The sequence below is a fragment of the Xyrauchen texanus genome, chromosome 40, assembly GCF_025860055.1.
Source record: "Xyrauchen texanus isolate HMW12.3.18 chromosome 40, RBS_HiC_50CHRs, whole genome shotgun sequence".
NCBI lineage: Eukaryota > Metazoa > Chordata > Actinopteri > Cypriniformes > Catostomidae > Xyrauchen > Xyrauchen texanus.
In genome coordinates, this window is record NC_068315.1 from 8,175,930 (window position 1) to 8,194,802 (window position 18,873).

Genomic DNA, 18,873 nt, shown 5'->3' on the forward strand with positions numbered 1-18,873 from the left:
ACAGTAAAGATATCAAAACCTTCATAAAACAAGCTTAATATAAATGAAGCAAAGTTGTGTAAATTAATTAAACGTGTTTCCAGAGAATAAATCTTAAGCGTAAAATCTAAGCCCATTGTTTTTTCTCTAATTTTGAAAAGAATTCTGACCAAATTTGTGAGTTTATGCTTAAATAATAATAATAAAAACAATTAAGCAATGTAGTAAGAAAAATAAACATTTAAAAATATAGACCTACAGTATTCTCTGAAAACGAGCCTTGATGTGACGAGGCATTCAAATAATGAGGATCCAAGTGCAGCTTTAATGAAACAAAAGATAAACAAGGTAACTCAGATGTAACGTAGTTTAAGATTGAAGGGACGGAAACAGGCGTCAGCTTAAGGGGTAAGCTCTTTGTTTATTTTTTCTTTTTTAACAACACTATTGTAGGGTTTTTTCCTTTTTTCTTGCTCGGGTTCTCTCTCTCCTGCTCTGTCACTGCTGCCCTTTTTATGCCGCTCTCCTCATGTTACTGAAATTAGACACAGGTGTTAGTCATCATTTAGCTCAGGTGTGAGCGCCCTTACCGCTTTTCTCTCCCGGACGGGCGCTTGACCACGCCCCCGCTGCCACATAAGAATATAATAAAATGCAGGAAACCAGGCACAGAACAGGGGCTTAAACAAGGGCTTAAATATACAAGGGAACAAAAACGGGAACGAGGAAAACCTGTGGAAATAATCAGGGGAAAACCAATCATAAAATGAAACCACAAAGGACTACAAAACTAACAGGAAACAGGAACTAAACAAGAATTTCATCATAAAAAGCACAAAAACAAAAGACAACAGGGAATATGTGACACTTGATATATTGCACAGTTTTGATTCTCAAATACATTTATCTTATTTTAAAGATGTTTAAATATATATATATTTATTTATTTTTTATTTATTTTTACTGAAAATAGAGACAAAAATACTGATTATATTTTATTTTTTTGCCTTAGGTAGGGATGTTACTGTATTAACAGCTAGTTATTCAGCTCAGTTCTGTACACACACACACACACACACACACACACACACACACACACACACACACACACACATTTAATAAAAAGTCTTTGTTAAGCACTGAATTTCACTGCCTTTTAAGTACCTGAATTTACTCAAGTCAAAGTTCGGTAATGAATGTGGCTGTCACTCCCAAAAACAAATAAGCTCAGTGTGTACACAGAAATGGAATGTCAACCTTATTTAACTTCATTTTGCCATTGTATAGGCTACGTCATCAAGTATTCAAAGTTAAAAGTCAAGTATTCATTGTGTTCAGGGATTGAAAATATTCCTTGTAATTGGCTTTGTGCAACATATGTTCTATGATATACACAGTATGTGGCTCTGATTTAGAAATGAAATTCGCTTCAGTTGTACAGCATTTCTCTCTCTTTCTCTCCGTCACCCACTCTCACTTTTTTCGGTCTTTGCCTCTTAATTTTTCCCCTTTCTCTCTCTCTTACTCCATCTCAATCAGAACAAACATCTGCCTGTTGCATAATGCCGCCTCAGCCAGCCTACATAAATGTGCCTTGGAATGCAAGGAATCCAAGAGAGGATGTGTATAGTCAGATCCATGGAGCGTCTCTCTCTCTTTCTTTTTACCATAACAACGGCTCACTTCATGAAAAGGCTGACTGTGATGTCAGTAGCTAATGTGGGGAGATTAGAAAAGGTCAGAGGTTAAGAGGTTGCAGTTGTCCATATGCAGCCAACAGAGCTCACACACAACTCTCTGCTGTGGCATTTCATTTACGTGATGCAAGAATAATGGATTGCAGTGTTCTGCCACATGACAGATATTAATGCTAATGCATCATCTCCCACTGCTGAGAAGTGTCATAGATGTGTAAAGGGAACCATATGCACATTTACTGTAGATAAAAAGATAAAAAATCTGACACATTATTGTTTGGATTTTTCGTATATATATATATATATATAAGGTGTATTTAACTACTATGTACTAACACATAACTACATGTTGTTCTACAAAATTCTCACAAGATTCACATTTGCTGCTATACTGAGGTGGAAGTATGGGTAGGTTTAGGAGTAGGGGTAGATTTAGGGTTATGGTTTAGGGTAAGGGTAAGGGTTGGGGTAGAGTCAGGTTTAGGGTTAGAGGTAAGGTAAACAGTGTAACTATAGAAGTAAATGCATTAAAATAATTTTAATGTAAGTACAATGCAACAACACAGTATGCACACAATAAGTACATTGTATCAAATGCTTAAGTGCATATTCTTTAAAGACACCTAATATAAAGTGGGTCCATTTTTATTTATTTATTCTATTTTTTATTGTATTTATTTTTTACCACAAACTAAATAGGCCTAACAATATGCAAAATGACTAAACCGACATACGCTGAATAGGAAAACTGACCATTTTAAATGCATAAACAACAGCAGATGTGTAATTTTCTATGAATATTAGTCATATTTCCAAGCGAGTTTACCAAGCGTTTGATTGGACGCACAGCCTTTGATGTCAACAACAAATGTAATGGGCTGAGTAACTTTGCACATTTAGCTAGTTGCATTTTTTTATTTGCGTCTAGCATTGTTTACCCCTACTGTCTGTGACCCTATTAAAACAGAATATTTTTGGGTCATAACCCCCCATTTCAGAATGACTGCTGTATGGTATAGCTTATTCATTGGGCCCAGATGAGAGGGGGCTATCTCCATCTCTAAAATTTGGTCCCTGGTCTGTGAATTTCAGTGACGGCCCTGGTTTCAGGAGTGGCTGGAATGATGTCACTCTTCAGAGATGAGGTTGAGGTAAGATATACAATGCTCCAGCCAGAAAGTGCTGGAGCAGGCAGGTCTACCTCAATCACTGTTACACAATCAATGAGCTGATGTCAGCCATGTGTCTTTGGCTATTGTAGCATCTGTCAGCAATCAGACATGTCTTTCTCTTACTGAGGATTCAGTGAGACACATGGAGAGGATAATTGTTGTGAGCTTTTCCTCTGATTCGAGATGTTTGATCCAGACAGTTCATGGATTGCCCTCTGGTGTACAGTATCCACCCCAACACAGCTGTGCTCATAAAGATACCCTCATATGCATACACACATCTTCCTCTGATCATGCAAATTGTTTGAAGGTCACATCATTTCATAAATTATGCACACCCCTGCTGAAAAGCCTAAGTTAGTTTGCAGGTCCTAGCTGGTCTCCTAGCCTGTTCAGGCTGGTCTGTTTACAGGTTTTAAAGGACAAGCCCACCCTCATTTCTGGTATGTACGCTAACCAAAGTCCATTGGGTTATAGAATGTGGTTGTCGCTCCCATAAATATCCAAACTCTATGGTTTAAATAGGGACAAAATGGATGGTTTGCCTCCTGTAAGATAAATGAAATTGAATTGGCACTTTATCTGCATTTTACTTTAACTATTAATACTTAAGTACTTTTAAAAACAGATAGTTTTAACTTTCCACAGTAATATTTTAATGTATGGCTTTTACTTTTACTTATGTGGTATATTGGTATGGTATCTGTACTTTTACTTAAAGGAGTAGTTCCCCCAAATGTTTACTCACCCTCTTGCCATACCAGATGTATGACTTTCTTTCTTCTGCAGAACACAAACAGATTTTTAGAAAATATCTCTGCTCTGTAAGTCCATACAATGCAAGTGAAAAGTGACGAGAACTTTGAAGCTCCACAAAAGCACATAAAGGCAGCATAAAAGTAATCCATATGACTCCACTGATTTAATCCATGTCTTCAGAAGTGATATGATAGGTTTGGGTGAGAAACAGGTCAACATTTAAGTCCTTTTTAACTATTTATCTACCCAATATGCCCGAAGAAAAAAAACAGAAGAAGAACTCGCATAGGAGGGCTGTTTGAACGTAGATTAAAAGTAAAAAGGACTTCAATATTGATCTGTTTCTCACCCAAACCTATCATATTAATTCTGAAGATATTCATTTAACCACTGGAGTCATATGGATTACTTTTGTGCTGCCTTTATGTGTTTTTTTGAGCTTCAGAGTTCAGACCACCATTCAATTGATTTTGAATACCCATGGAAAAATCATTAATTTCTGTTCAGAAGAAGAACAAAGGTTATACTCATCTGGGATGGCATGAGAATGAGAACATGATGAGAGAATTTTAATTTTGGGGTAAACTATGGCTTCAAGTACTAAGTGCTCATTCAAAGTATCAATTGTGTATAAGATTTGGAAATGTTTTATGTGATCAGCTTTATGCTTGAAATATACTTAGCATATTGCTTTGATTTATAAATTAATTTTAGAAAAATGTGTAACTATAAGCAGGATTGACAGGGCGGAGTGTGGGGCCAGGTCATGATTTTACACACCTGGTCCCTTATCAGACTAATTAAGCCTCCGCGAGGGATAAAGGCTGACCGCGGATGGTGGTGCGATAGAGAGAGAGAGAGAACGTTTACGGGCAGCTGACCGTCATGTGTGTGCTTGTGTCTTTTGGTTTCCGTTTTACATTAAAATATTATTTATATTGTCAAGCCGGTTCTAGCCTCCTCCTTTCCATTGAACTCCTTTACACAGGACGATATTTAATCATTAATATCTGCTGCATTCAGTATCTGCTCTGTGGCTATCTACAACCTTATTGATCCCAAGTTACTGTGATTGTCAATATTTTGTTCCGTATTATTTATGCTATCCCACACACACATCAAAGCTTTAGGATTTGCTAACCGGCCATTTGCTCAGGAATAATAGCATTAGTGTTTGTGCTGTCTCAGTGGTACCAAGCAGCACCACTGGCAGGACAAAGAGCCTGATTCTCCCCAGCAAGGGCTCTCTCCGAGGGGGCAGGGAGAATGAACAGCCTCTACAGCAGCACATGGGCGTAAAATATGGCTGCTGCATAACAAGAGAACAGAGAATGAGACAGTATGTCATGCACACTTACAATGAATTGTCTGTTTGTGGTCATGATGATCAGCATCTGTGTGCGGACACACACAGAAGAGAGAGAGAGAGAGAGAGAGAGAGAGAGAGAGAGAAAGGGACTGTTATGGCCATTTAAGATGAAAAAGATTTGTGAGGATCTTCCAGACAAGGGGTTGGTACAGAAAATCACTCCCCAAATCCATCCCTACTGCAACAGACTCCATCCATTCTGTGTGTTCTCTAACTTCTGCATTTCAGAAAAATGTTTTTCAACCAGTTTAATAGATCATGGGGAGATTTTGAACTCTACAACCAGACTCTCATCTTTAATTTTGTGCCATTGAACATCACCCTTGCGCAGAAGATTTTCACTCTGACTCTTTTGGAGAGGATATTTGGAGGATGATATATTTTTATTTTTTGCCGGAGAAAGATTTTGAAGAGTATTCACTCATTCATACACTAAGGGTGTGTCACATTGTGAGTTTGAAACAAATTTAAGGTTTAGATAATAATGCTTATCATCATCGATTTTTGCAGATTTGTTTATTACATTTGCTGTCAGTTCTGTCTGTTCAATGGATACAACCTATGGATACAGAGGGGTGCAAAAGTCAAAAGGGGGACATACCAAATACATAATTCAGAAATTCATCAACATTTTTCAATTCAACTTTTCACTCACGATTTTATGCAACATTTGTAATTTAAAATATATTAAATTAAAAATTAAAAAAATTCACTGGTGGTCTCTGACTTTTCGACCCCTTTGTATATATATTTACTGTATTTTACAATTAACCTCTTGTACTGTCTCTTTCTTGTTGATATTCACTCTGTAGTCCAGCTCCTAAGATCCACAGATCTCGGTCGCCACAGCTTGCTTTACATAAAGGAGATAGGACATGGCTGGTTTGGCAAGGTAAGTCTAGTTTATTTGTTTTTATGTTGACTGTTCAGACGTAGATGCCCTAGGCTGTGCCTGTATGGATCAAATATTTACCTTTGTTCTGCTCTGTAGTCAAATGGAGTCCTAAGGATGTGAAAATGTCTTCCATGCTACATTAGCTTTGACGTTCCTCTGTAACACTGCTTTCATCCTCAGCCTTTGATGTTGGACTTGTTTCTTGACATCTCGCTGCAAGCAGTGTTTCAAATTGAGTTAAAGGGATAGTTCACCCAAACATGAAAATACTGTCATCATTTACTCACCCTGATGTTGTTCCAAACCTGTTTGACTGTCTTTCCCCCATGGGAAACCAAAAAAGGCATGATGTTATTGACTGACTGGACTGAATTTGAGAAGGAAAAAAAAAAAATTTGGGAGGGAAGAATATACAATGAAATTGAATGGTAACTCTAACCTTCTGCCTTTTTCTTTTTAAGTTAATTATTTTCATTTTTGGGTGAACTATCTCTTTAGGGGACCCCCATAAGAAAAAAAAAACTTGGGGGAATTTAAAAAAATACAACTTTTCATTAGTGATTCGAACTTTCTGAAATTTGAAAATACTAAACTCGCCCAAGAGCACAACTCTGACTCTAACTTAATGTTATTGTTCATACACTAGGGTGACCATATGTCCTCTTTTTCCCAGACATGTCCTCTTTTTTGGACCTTAAAAAAGCATCCGGCTGGGATTTCAAAATTTTCAAAAATGTCCGGGATTCGGCTTTAGTTGCATTATGATGTGCATCTGGTCTAATACTTCATTGTGTGTGCGCTCACATTAGTGTCCCGCCTTTTCGCACACCAATTGGTCGATTATAAGAGGCTTGCAGCAACTATTGGCCAAATTCCTGCCTGTCAATCTCTCCGTGAACGTGCAAAGCACTGTTGTGTTCGGCGTCAAACAGTTGCTTGACAGTAGTAGCAAATGACAGCTGAGTGGAAACAATGCCCAAATGAAAGTGCAAATTTACAGAAGATTTGAACAAAACATTCCCATGCTTTCGGCCATGTCGAGATCCGTGGGAAGCAGAATGTATGACATGTAAAGCTGGCACTTATATGTCAGTTGTTAATAAAGATGCAAGTGATTTAGAAGCACACATTAGCTCTGTGAAGCATATAGGGTCAGCAAAAGATGAAAGTTCATCAGGTAAATTAACAGACTACTTTTTGCGACCAGGTAAAATTGTTATCACATTGCTTCATTTTCCATGGCCATTCAAAATAATAGGAATAGTAAATGAAGGTACACTCACGGCATCAAATATTTTATTTTAGTACATGGACATTCAAAAGAATGTTGGAAATTGTATTTACTTATATATATTTATGTTATGCTAATAGAGTGTCTTTTTCACTGTGTTAAAGTTTATAGTAACACTGTTTTGAACCCTATTATTACATCCATCAAAAATTGTTTGATATCTCTGATTTGCTGTAAATACCAGCAGTAGTTCACTTCAATATTTGCAAGGAATGGTGTATGCCTCTCTTTCATTCTCATTCTTTCTCTGTTCTTTCTTGTCTTTTTGTAACACACATACATAAACACACTCTACCACAATTTCCCCAACTTTCCATTGAATGGGTATGTCCATTTATGTGTCTGTGTCTCTGTGGCTGCATGTTTCGTGTGCGTCTGTGTTTCCTTTTGAGCATCTTTTTGCATGATTCCTGGACTTTATTTAAATCCTTTTTGGTTCTATGGCCCATTTCCTTCCTGTGTACATCTATTTGTATCTATGTGTGTCACCTTGTCCATAATTGTGTGTGTTGTCCCGTTCCTCTGTTCACACTTGTATGTCTGTTTCTGTTATCTTTCCCTTGTGTGTATGTGGTATTGTGCCTGTGTGTGTTGGTGTGTTCATGTTCACAGGTGTTGTTGGGGGAGGTTCACTCTGGTCTTAGCTGTACCCAGGTGGTGGTGAAGGAACTGAAGTCCAGCGCCAGCGTTCAGGACCAGATGCATTTCTTGGAAGAGGCTCGTCCATACTGGTAAACAAATCATGTGTTGTATATTTCTATTTTTATCTAATGTAGCCTAGTGTTTAAAGACCTCATTAAATGGTTTGAGAAGCATAGTTTTCTTTCCTGAGTGGAGGTATTTCCTATTCAAATAGAATGTGCATTATGACTGTAGTGTATTGTAATGATGATGGGGCTAAAACACTCTCTCCAGGAGTCTCCATCACCCGGCTCTAGTGCAATGCCTCGCCCAATGCACAGAGGTCACACCCTATTTACTGGTCATGGAGATCTGCCCTCTGGTTAGTCCAGAACTCTGGTTATTTTTTTATTTTCTCTCTTTAGCTACAAGAGGAGATGGTAAATGAAATTTCAATTGTAATCAGATGTGAATGTTATCAGACTTAAAGTTGTTCTCCTGGCATATTATAAAATGGGTTAAAAACAAACATATACCATCTTGGCAACAAGTTTTGCATTGACAAGCACCGCTCTCTTTTTCTTCAGAAAAAAATATATTTTGTACTGGTGCATTACACCACACGCAAATGTCACGTCATGATTTTGTGGTTCTTCCTTTCATATGATTCTTCTGTTGTGGTTAATGATGACCTACCCAGGCCACATATTTAAATATTAAATATTGATTAAATATATGAAAATATATTGCCCCCTAGTGGCATGCCAGGGCAAATAAACTTACAGTGAAGCATTTGACATCTGCACTTGTTGATGTGAATTTTTGCCTTGCATTTCTATTTGGGTTTTGAATTTTGTATGTTTTCCATGGTAACAGGGTGATGTTAAAGGCTATCTGCGCAGCTGCAGGGCAACAGATTCCATGCCCCCTGACCCCTTACTGCTTCAAAGAATGGCATGTGAGATCACTTCAGGCTTGCTGCACCTCCACAAAAACAACTTCACTCACAGGTGTGTCGCCACTTTCATACATACACTAACGTCCTGATTTACACTCTATTTAACTGTCAATGAACAACGAACAACCCAATGTTTTGATGATCTTTGATCTTATTTCTCGCCATGATCATCCTATGATAAAGTACTGAAGGAAAACCATGAGATTTAGCTATATTCTGTAATTATGAATATACTGATTTTATTTAGAAGATGAATCTGCATTTCCTGCTTCATGTCCCATGGTTTCTCCGTGCAACAATCTCCTGATGCTGACTGAGTGTTCTTACTCCACTCCAGCATCAGTGATTTTGTTGCCGGGGGTCACCACACATCTCCAAGCAAATTCAACATCTCTCTGCCAAGGTTCTTCATTGTACAAGATCCTAAAAGGGAGAATGTTCCTGTGCTTTAGGAAAGTAACGTCTCAGTAGCTTTTTATCAAAAGTTTGTATTAGAGTCTGACATTGTATCTGTTATGTTGTGTAACTGTGTAATAATTTATTTGGAGGGGTGTCCAAGTTAGTAAATCATATCCAGTTATGTTTTAGCTAGCTGCATGTCATAGTATAATTTAGGACATTCCCCAATTTTATGTGTGATGCTCTGATTTTCTACAGTGATTTGGCTTTAAGAAATTGCCTGCTAACATCAGACATAAACGTCAAGATTGGAGACTATGGACTATCACAAAAGAAGTACAAAGTATGTAAACTTTAATCTATTTGTCTATATAATATTTCAATGATGAATTATAATAATAATATAATAAATGAGGTTTTAGATTGCAGTCAGTTATTTTAAATCTGCTTATCACTTAAAATTTAGTTGACCACAATTTCCCTAACATTAAGTACTATGCCCTCTTGTGTGTTCCTCCCCAGGATGACTACTTTGTGACATCGGACCAGACCTGGATTCCTTTACGTTGGATTGCCCCTGAGCTGGTGGATGAGGTTCATGGTAACTTGCTGGTGGTGGACCAAACCAAGGAAAGCAACATCTGGTCAGTACCCCTACAAGAAGTAACAGTAATAGTACTATTGTTATATTTATGTGTTACAAAATGAAACTTAAAAGGCTTTCAATTTAGCAGTTAAGTTGCATCAAACTTTTTCCACCTTTTAAAACAACCTTTATGATTGTGTTATGTCTAGACAGAAAACCCAAGTCATTATTGATATATGCAAAAAAGCACTGTTTTAGTTATTTATCAATGTTTAGTTTACAGTTACAATAATACTGTATCTTATTTCTCTCTGTACCTAAGGTCACTTGGTGTAACCATCTGGGAACTTTTTGAGTTGGGGAATCAGCCATATCGTCATTATTCTGACAGACAGGTTCTCAGCTATGCTGTGAAGGACCAGCAATTGAAGCTGCCCAAGCCTCTTCTAAAGTACCCTCTTGCCGATCGCTGGTAGGTGTCTATTAAACGTTATATTGCTCTTCATACCGATTTAATTATCAGTTAGTGCCCTGCCTTTTCTCTTAGAGTCTTTTAGAGATTTTAACCATTTATTTTGAAAACCTTCTCCTTAAAACTGTAGTTTTTTCTTTGCAAATATGAAAGTTCCTTTTGCAAGTTATCTGGCTTTCTTTATCTGTATATTGCTGTCAATTAAGTTTGGTAGTCGACACACAATGTTTCCATGAATTTTTTTTTTTTTAAATCAACATCAGTATTTTATGTTTCAATTTAAATGGTGATTAAACCATTTTAATAATTTTTTGCCTTCAATAGTTCATTTTAAATGGTCCTGAGGTGTCAATAAATATGAGGTCATAAAAGCTGCACACATAATAATTATAAAAGCATAAAAGTCTGTTTAAAATAGTTTTAATTGTGTAAAGGGTGTCACACCGCAGGACATGTCAACATTCCGAAAGTATTTCATGTCAACTACCCATTTATGATTAACTGCAAATTTCTTTCATAGAAGTCATCTCATACATTTTTAACAATATATGTCCTTCTCTTCATATGTATCATTAGTTATGAAGTAATGCAGTTCTGTTGGCTTCAGCCTGACCAGAGGCCTACTGCAGAGGAAGTGCATCTGCTGCTTAGTTACCTATGTGCCAAAGGTGCCAGTGAGGCCGAAGAAGACTTTGAGAGACGCTGGAACTCCATGAGACCCAACACAAGCCATGCCGATCTACATGAAGATGGCATGCTTGCAATTGACATGCCCATGTCATCCACCAATTCCTCATTCCCCCTACTAGAGCAGTTTCCCTCTGGAGATGGCTACCACTCTGAATCTGGAGATGACATCCTAACAGTTACTGAAACCAGCCATGGCCTCAACTTTGAGTACAAGTGGGAACAGGCCAGGGCAGAACAGCACTACCATTCTTCATCTACTACTTGCACTTTAGGGCAAGGTAATCCCCATTGTCAGGAGATCTACTACCCTCCAGGAGGAATGGTGGATGGCTGTGCAGTTGAAGGACTCACCCTGGGGGTCTCTCCTTCATACTTTGATTCCAAGCATCTACACACCCCTGGTGTGGTACCAGTTTTGAGTGCTCATAGTCCATCAGTTGGTAATGAGTATTACATCCGCATTGAGGAGCCAGTGCAAAGCAATATTGACATGAACTTCACTGTGTGTTCTTACAGTCCAGAGTTTGGGGAAGGCAATGGAAGCTTTCTTAGTAGTGGAGACTCTGGGGAGTGTATCAATAGTCCCTCTGAAGCCAAGCCAGCAGACATATACTGGTCAGCGGAGGTCCACAAATGCAGTGCCTATGATTCAGACACCAGTCCTGCTGTGTCTCTAACTACGGAGCCTATTTTAGGCCATGAGAGTCCTCTCAGGCCATGGGAGTCTGGTCACTATGTTTCATACAAAGACAGAGATGTAGGTTACTATTATGAACCATCACCTCCAAAGCGAATGGACCACTATCTAATTGGAGACTCAACAGAACTGCCACAAGAGAGCTGGGGGTCTCGAAGCCTGAGACAGGCACTTGGGGAACTGGAGGACCCTTTAGGGGTCTCACCATCACTTGACAGTCCATCACAGGGCTATACTGATCCTTACTTGGAGAACATCCAAGGCTCCATCATAGGAAAGAATGTCACAGGAGGGTACTATGATATGATGGGTTCTTTGAGGAAGACTATGCCAGGAAACCACTCAGTTTGCATCAACATGGCGTCAGGTGGAGCTATATTTGTAGGGCGAGATGACAGTGACTCTGATGAAGATGAGGAAATATTTGTGGAAAGACAAGGAGTAAGTTGGTCCACTAGAAATCCAGAAAATAACAACACAAGAACCTTGTGTCAGAGCCAAGTTTCTTGTCTGCAGGATTCTTATGCAGACTTCCATTACACTATGCCAATGACAGATGTTGAGGATACATGGCCAGAAGAGCAGAGCCTGTCATACCACATTTCCAAACCAGTTGACTACTTAGAGGCAACAGTCAAAAATAATAGTTGTTTGGTGCATGGAAGACATGTACCTTCAAACCCTTCACCCGAATGCAACTCTTATATGAATATATGCCATGAACCCAGAGAGGCTGAAGTATATCCCGTGCCATGTTGTCAGGCTTTGAGCAGTTCGCATTTTGTAGACCCTCTAACTGGGACACTTGTTAGGAACTGCTTTATGATCGACTGTATTTCAGGGAAAAGCATAGTGTTGTCCCAAAAAGACCAACATCTCGGCCAAGAACCTTTATCTGCTGGACATGTAGTGTCCAAAATAGAGACATCAAGGGAAGGTGTGAAACAGTTTGAGCAAGTCTTTGAGCAATATGTGGATATTGCAGAAGGGGACATGATCTTGAAACAAGGAAAAACTCAAGAAACATCTCCTGCATACCCCAAGACCGAAGTTATTACTATCACCCCACAGTTGGAGAAATCCCCCTCAGAATTACCCAATTCAGAGCCAGAGTCAGAGTTGAGTAAGACAGTGGACAGTGGTGTGGATCGTGGATGCTCTAGTATCAGCCTGGTGGAGATAGATGACTGTAGTGATGATGACATCACTGACGTAACCTCAGGGATTTTTGCTGACTTCGCAGTAGACACCTTAGACACTGTTGACTATGCCAATCCAACATTCAAGTCATTACAAAAGCAGGTTGATACCCCAGATTTAATGGACTCTATTGACATACCATCCACAGCATGCTCAAGTGAGACTCTCAGTCCTGCATCTGTCCATCCATCAAGTTCTCCCAAGACTGTGGACAGTGGCTATGACACTGAAAACAATGAATCTCCAGAATTTGTTCCAAAGGAACCCCATGAGATAAAAAACACCAAAGCCTTCATCCAGCCCTCAGGAAAAGTGACATCTGGAACTAACTTCATCAGCAAAGAACAAGAGGCTGAATGGGCCAACGCTGAGCAGATTGAACAGAATGTTGATTCTGTAATGGTCTTGACAACATCTGAGAGTAGTGATGGGGAGTTGAAGGCACTGAGTGATAAAACTCCATACAGAGATTCTGCCTACTTCTCTGACTATGATGTGGGGAAAGAAAAAGAAAGCGAAGAGGACACCAGTGAACTTGAGGACAAGAAAGATGGACCAGAGATCTTACATCCTCCACAGGAGACAGAAGGAGATGAATGTCCTTTGTCATCTACAAAGGAGTGCAAAAAATCTGTCAAACAAGCCGAGGACATATCCTCCCAAGTTTTTTCAAAGGTAGACGAAGGAGTGTCTTCTTGTGACCCTGCCATCTGCTATGAATTTTTCTCAGCTCCTGATAATGAAGTATCCACCATAGAAGACCATGTTGATGATGAAAACCTTTGGATAGACTCAGATCGCTCTGCAGAACTTGTACCATCAGAATCACAATTATCTGACTCAAATGCCTCCCTTTTATCCTATGTAAATCAAGAGGATTCTTTCAAGCAAGAACCTAGTGAGAATAGTCCATATCTTGACCCAGTGATCTCTGAGGATGATGTTGCAGACAATATTGAGTTCATTCCAGAGGTCCTTATTGAAGAGGAGTGTATCAATGAGCTGGACATAGACCAAGGTGTGAGCTGCGTGATTTTGTCCACAGAAGATCCAGTGCCTTCAGAGGATTTATTGGGGCTTGGGGCAGAACGCAGCAATTCTTCTGATTCCGTTACACTTGAGGATCTGGAAACCACAAATAAAGACCCTGAAGAGGAAGGACTTAAAAAAAGGTCCACACGTTCTTGCTCTCCTCCTCCTCCACAAGAAGGATGGGTGTCTCCCACGGATGGGGAAGAGGCAGATGAGGAAGATGGCGACTCTGAGGACAGTGATGAATCGGATGAGGAGCTGCGCACATACCGCATTCAGGAGCAGAGCGAAGAAAGTGAGGACGAGATCTTGCCTGTGACTATTATTGTGAGTGATTGCAGTGATGCACACAAACTGAGAAGCCTACTCAAGATGCCAACTCTGCTCAGTGATTCACTGTCAGATGAAATGGAGACCAAAAAGAAAGTGGTGACCTTCTTTGATGATGTCACTGTATTCCTGTTTGACCAGGTAACTATGAAAAGTGACATTTACAATTTTCATGAATTAAAGTTAACCATTGAATTGTATTTTTGGACAACACCTAAATATATATATATATATATATATATATATATATATATATATATATATATATATATATATATATATATTTTTTATTTTATTTCAACCCTCCAGGAAAGCCCTACCAGTGAGCTGGCAGATCAAAGCTTTATCCTTGGTGGAGAGTCAAGCAAACCAAGTGCAAAGGGCAAATTGCCAAACCAAAAGGAAAAAGTCAATATCTCAGATGACTCTTCTGATGGAAACATCTCAGAAGAGAGTAAGAGTCTCTCCCTTTTCATTTTACTGAAAAATGTTGTTTCTTTCCATCTTTCTATATCTATTACTATTTACCCGCCTGTCATTTCTTTTCTTTGATATCAGGTGCAGGGTTTGAATGGGAGGACGATTTTCCCTTGTTGCCCCTTCCCACATCTACCATGGGTTGTCCTCCACACATCACTTCAAAGCTGAGCCTACCGACCAGCAGCTCTAAACCTGCAGCACAGGTCTCCTCTCGTTTCACTGTGTCTCCGTCCAATGTTTCACGATTCTCCATCACACATGTGTCAGATTCAGATATGGATTCTGCAGGAGGTAAGCAGTTAATGTTTTTCATTTGATTTGTTTTTCTTTTCTATTCTTTGATAAAACTTTACAATAATGTTGCATTCGTTAACATTGGGTCATATACAAACTTATCCGTTTTTGTTTGAAAACACATTGATTTTGCTACATTTACACCTGTCATCCACACTGAAACAACATTTTCTTCCATCACAAACAGAGTCTCGAAAACACTCTCCATAACCACATACTCTGTAAAAATGAATGATGTTAGGGAACTGAAAAATTAGTTTTCAAACATAAACAAATTAGTGTGGCAGGCATTATGAACTAGCATTGAACAATTATTTTTTACAGCATTTATCAATCTTGGTTAGTGTTAATTTACTCAAAGTTTTGTTCATGTTAGTTCATATTGGATGTACTAATGTTAATATATACAATTAGAATGTTACAAGTTATGGTAATATCAAGCTAATGTAATGCTGTGCTTTGCCTCTACCTTAAAGGGAGCAGTGAAGATGGGGAAAGAGAGTGAAGCATCATACTACTGCCATCTCACAGACACCTTATTTATTTTTTGTTAATTTTTATTTATTTGAACAGGGAGAACCAAGTGAGAAAGTTTTAATCTCCATAAAAACAATGTTTGACTGTACCTCTTAATGTCAGCAAATGCTTTAGAGCAGTCCTTTACAAAGGGCCTCAGGAGACAATACATGTGGAATTGACTTTTAAAGTCAAACGTGAATAAAGTCTTATCAGACTTAAAATCAAGCATATTCTAAATGGAAGAAAGTTTGATGGATTAGTTTATATGGAGCTTCTGGAAACCGACTGTAACTCTTTACAACACAAAACATCAGATAGTGTATTTTTGGAATGAGTTGAAACAACAATGAAGTTGTGACTGCATCGATAAAATTTGTGAGAAAATGGTCTTAATGAAATGTATCAAAACTGAACTGATTTTTACTGTGAAGTAGCAATGCAGTATTGTCAGTCTAGTAATGAAAGGATCCTAAAAAGAAGGGGTATTTAATTGTTTTTATGACTAAAAAGAAATGAATGACACACTGCTGCCTTGTGTTTGTCACATACTTGAGAGTAGCATAGTGTTATGGTGACGTGGCATTCTGAAACCAGTTGTATCATTTCATTAATGATTATTGTGGATTTCTTGATATCAAATTTCTTTCTTAAGCAAATCATTTGATTGCAAAGCATATGTTTTTAAATCATTTGTGGTATTTATTTGGTGTTTTTTTCATTGCTCGTATTTAATCAATGTCCATATCAAGTCAATCGTTTTAACATTTTCTCAGTTTAGAGCAAAATCATGTCAAAAATTATGTCCTGCTGAGTTAGAAGGATAACACTTTGGTTATCATCAGCTAAACCCATGACATCAAAAAATGAAATTAAATGATTAACTTTTGAAATAGTGATGTTATGCAATTAAAGTAGAAAATCTCCATTATACTCTTAATACTCAAATACATAAGAAAATATCAAACAATATATAATTGACTAGATATTACTATGTAAACAGGCAGTTCATGGTTTGGCATGGTATTAATAATGAGAATTATGTATTTATCAATGATTACTATCTTTTGAGGGTTGAAGCAGAGTTGTATAATGATAAGGGTGTAAATGACAGACTTGTGTTATTTATTTAGGTTTTATATTTCCTGGAGCATTGAAGAACAAAGATAAATTCTCTTTATAGTTGTACGCTGCAATGCTTAACAGACTGTCGTGGACTTTTGACCAAAAAGAAAATTTCAACTTCTGAACAAAATGGACATACTATATGATCTTCAAGTATTACTGTCAGATATTGACTTCTTATTCTCATATGTGGTTGGGAAACATCATCACATCTTTCGCAACTCGGACATGATCAAGGAGGACTTGCTGTCAAATGTGACTGAGAACAGTGTACAATACGGAGGAACTCAATGCTACCTGCGCAATTCTGTGCGTCCAACCCCAAACCTGGCAGCCGGAGCGCCAAGCAGAAATCTGGATCCACTGCTCTTGATATATTCCATGTTTGTTTGCCAATTAACTCATTATTATATGTAATCATCTAGCTTAGATCGAACTAGTCAGCAGTCTGTACTATTTTTGTATTCATTTAAAACATTTTAATCTGCTGAAAGATCAAATGGGTACTCAGGATGAAAGGGAAAATCTCCATGTGTGTTCTGCCAAAGAAATGTGTATTGTGACACATAAAGGCCGGATCGGTGTTCCATATTTGTTCAAATTCAGAGGGGCAGACAATCACTGATTTTCCTGGGGTTTGCTGCAGACATTTGCTGTATGATGGTTTTTGAATTGCAGTATTACATTAAGCAAGAGTGGTCGTAAGTCAGTTCCTCAAATGCATCACAAAACTTATAAACAAAAAAATAAAACAAATCTGTTTTACCGTTTTCCCTTTCTTTTCTTTTTTTAACAGGGTGATGTTTTGCTATTTATTGTAATATACAGATTCATTACAACAGATTCAATATTACCTGTAATTTATATAAAGATGATGAAAACAGAATTTATAAGTACATGGTAGTATAATTGTGTAAAATGTTTTTATTAAAGTATTAAAGGAATAGCTCACCCAAAAAGATTCTCTCATCATTTACTTACCCTCATCCCATCCAAGATGTGTATGACTGACTTTCTTCTGTAGAATACAAAGATTTTTAGAAGAATATTTCAGCTCTGTTGGTCCTCACAATACAAGGGAATGGGTAGTACCAACATTTGGAAGCTCTTAAAGCACATAAATGTAGCATAAAATAATCAAGATAACTCCAGTGGTTAAATCATGTCTTCAGAAGTGATATGATAAGTGTGGGTGAGAAACCAATAATTCACAATAAATTCCTTTTTTACTATCAATCTCCAGTTTCATTTTCATGTTCTTCTTTTGCTTTTGGTGATTCACATTCTTCATACATATCACCACCTACTGGGCAGGGAGGAGAATTTATAGTAAAAAAAAGGACTTATATATTGGATCTGTTTCTCACCCACACCCATCATCTCGCTTTTGAAAATATAGATTTAACCACTGAAGTCTCATGGATTACTTTTATGCTGACTTCACTGTATGTGGATTTTGGAGCTTTAAAATGTTGGTACCCATTCATTTGCATTGTGAGGACCTACAGATACACTATAAAATAAAGTTCCATTTATTAACATTAGTTAACATGAACTAACAATTAACAATATATTTTTACAGCATTTATTAATCGTTGTTAATAAAAATATAATCTTTCATTATTTCATGTTAGTTAATAGTACATTAACTAATGTTTACAAATGTATTAGTATATGTTTTAATTAACATTAACTAAGATTAATAAATGCTGTGAAAGTATTGTCATTTTTAGTTCATGCTAACTAATGTCAACAAATGAACCTTCTTATATTTTTGGGTGAACTTTTCCTTTAAAAAAATAAAACACACAGGAAACCTTCACTTTTTTACAACTGCTTTATTAGTGTCTACAGAGTTTTCACATTTTCGTGCATATTTTAGAGATAAGACTGTTATAAATTGCAAAAACATAGAAAATACATCTGAATGTATTATTATTATTATTAGTATTGTTGTTTCTGAAATACGGTACAGAGTGGTCCATGCACGCTTGTGTAGTGTAAGGATGTAGGATAAACCAATTACAAATACATACATACATATCTTATACAAAATTCAATCAATTCCAACATTTAGAGGAAACTTTGAAAAACATTCATACACCCAAAGTCCAACACTTGTGGGACTTCAACCGACAGCATATGAGGTTGAAGAAACATATTACCCTTAAAAAAACAACAACTCATGATCGTGTGATTTTGGCAGGATGTTGAGAACATATTTCAAGCTTTAGAGTAAAAGCTAGAATTTTTGAATCTACAGTGTCAACGGCTTAGAGTAAAATACACTATATTGTTACATCAAGAAGTG

General features: G+C 37.5%; 1 protein-coding gene across 3 annotated transcripts in view; it reads left to right on the forward strand.

Annotated features, from left to right (window-relative positions):
- Nucleotides 1-17,508, forward strand: part of LOC127633564 (serine/threonine-protein kinase LMTK1-like) — a 62,576-nt gene extending 45,068 nt beyond the window's left edge. For 2 of the 3 annotated variants that reach the window (XM_052112753.1, XM_052112750.1), the window contains 11 exons: nucleotides 5,789-5,868; nucleotides 7,775-7,893; nucleotides 8,078-8,165; nucleotides 8,660-8,793; nucleotides 9,399-9,483; nucleotides 9,663-9,784; nucleotides 10,049-10,198; nucleotides 10,775-14,288; nucleotides 14,457-14,601; nucleotides 14,706-14,918; nucleotides 15,398-17,508. In XM_052112753.1, the coding sequence (XP_051968713.1) occupies nucleotides 5,789-5,868; nucleotides 7,775-7,893; nucleotides 8,078-8,165; nucleotides 8,660-8,793; nucleotides 9,399-9,483; nucleotides 9,663-9,784; nucleotides 10,049-10,198; nucleotides 10,775-14,288; nucleotides 14,457-14,601; nucleotides 14,706-14,918; nucleotides 15,398-15,426 (4,679 nt within the window). In that variant the 3' untranslated portion in view covers nucleotides 15,427-17,508. Of the gene's footprint in view, nucleotides 1-5,098; nucleotides 5,427-5,788; nucleotides 5,869-7,774; nucleotides 7,894-8,077; nucleotides 8,166-8,659; nucleotides 8,794-9,398; nucleotides 9,484-9,662; nucleotides 9,785-10,048; nucleotides 10,199-10,774; nucleotides 14,289-14,456; nucleotides 14,602-14,705; nucleotides 14,919-15,397 lie in introns of those variants that run through there. The other variant, XM_052112752.1, reaches the window with a different exon arrangement.
- Nucleotides 17,509-18,873: the final 1,365 nt, after the last annotated feature.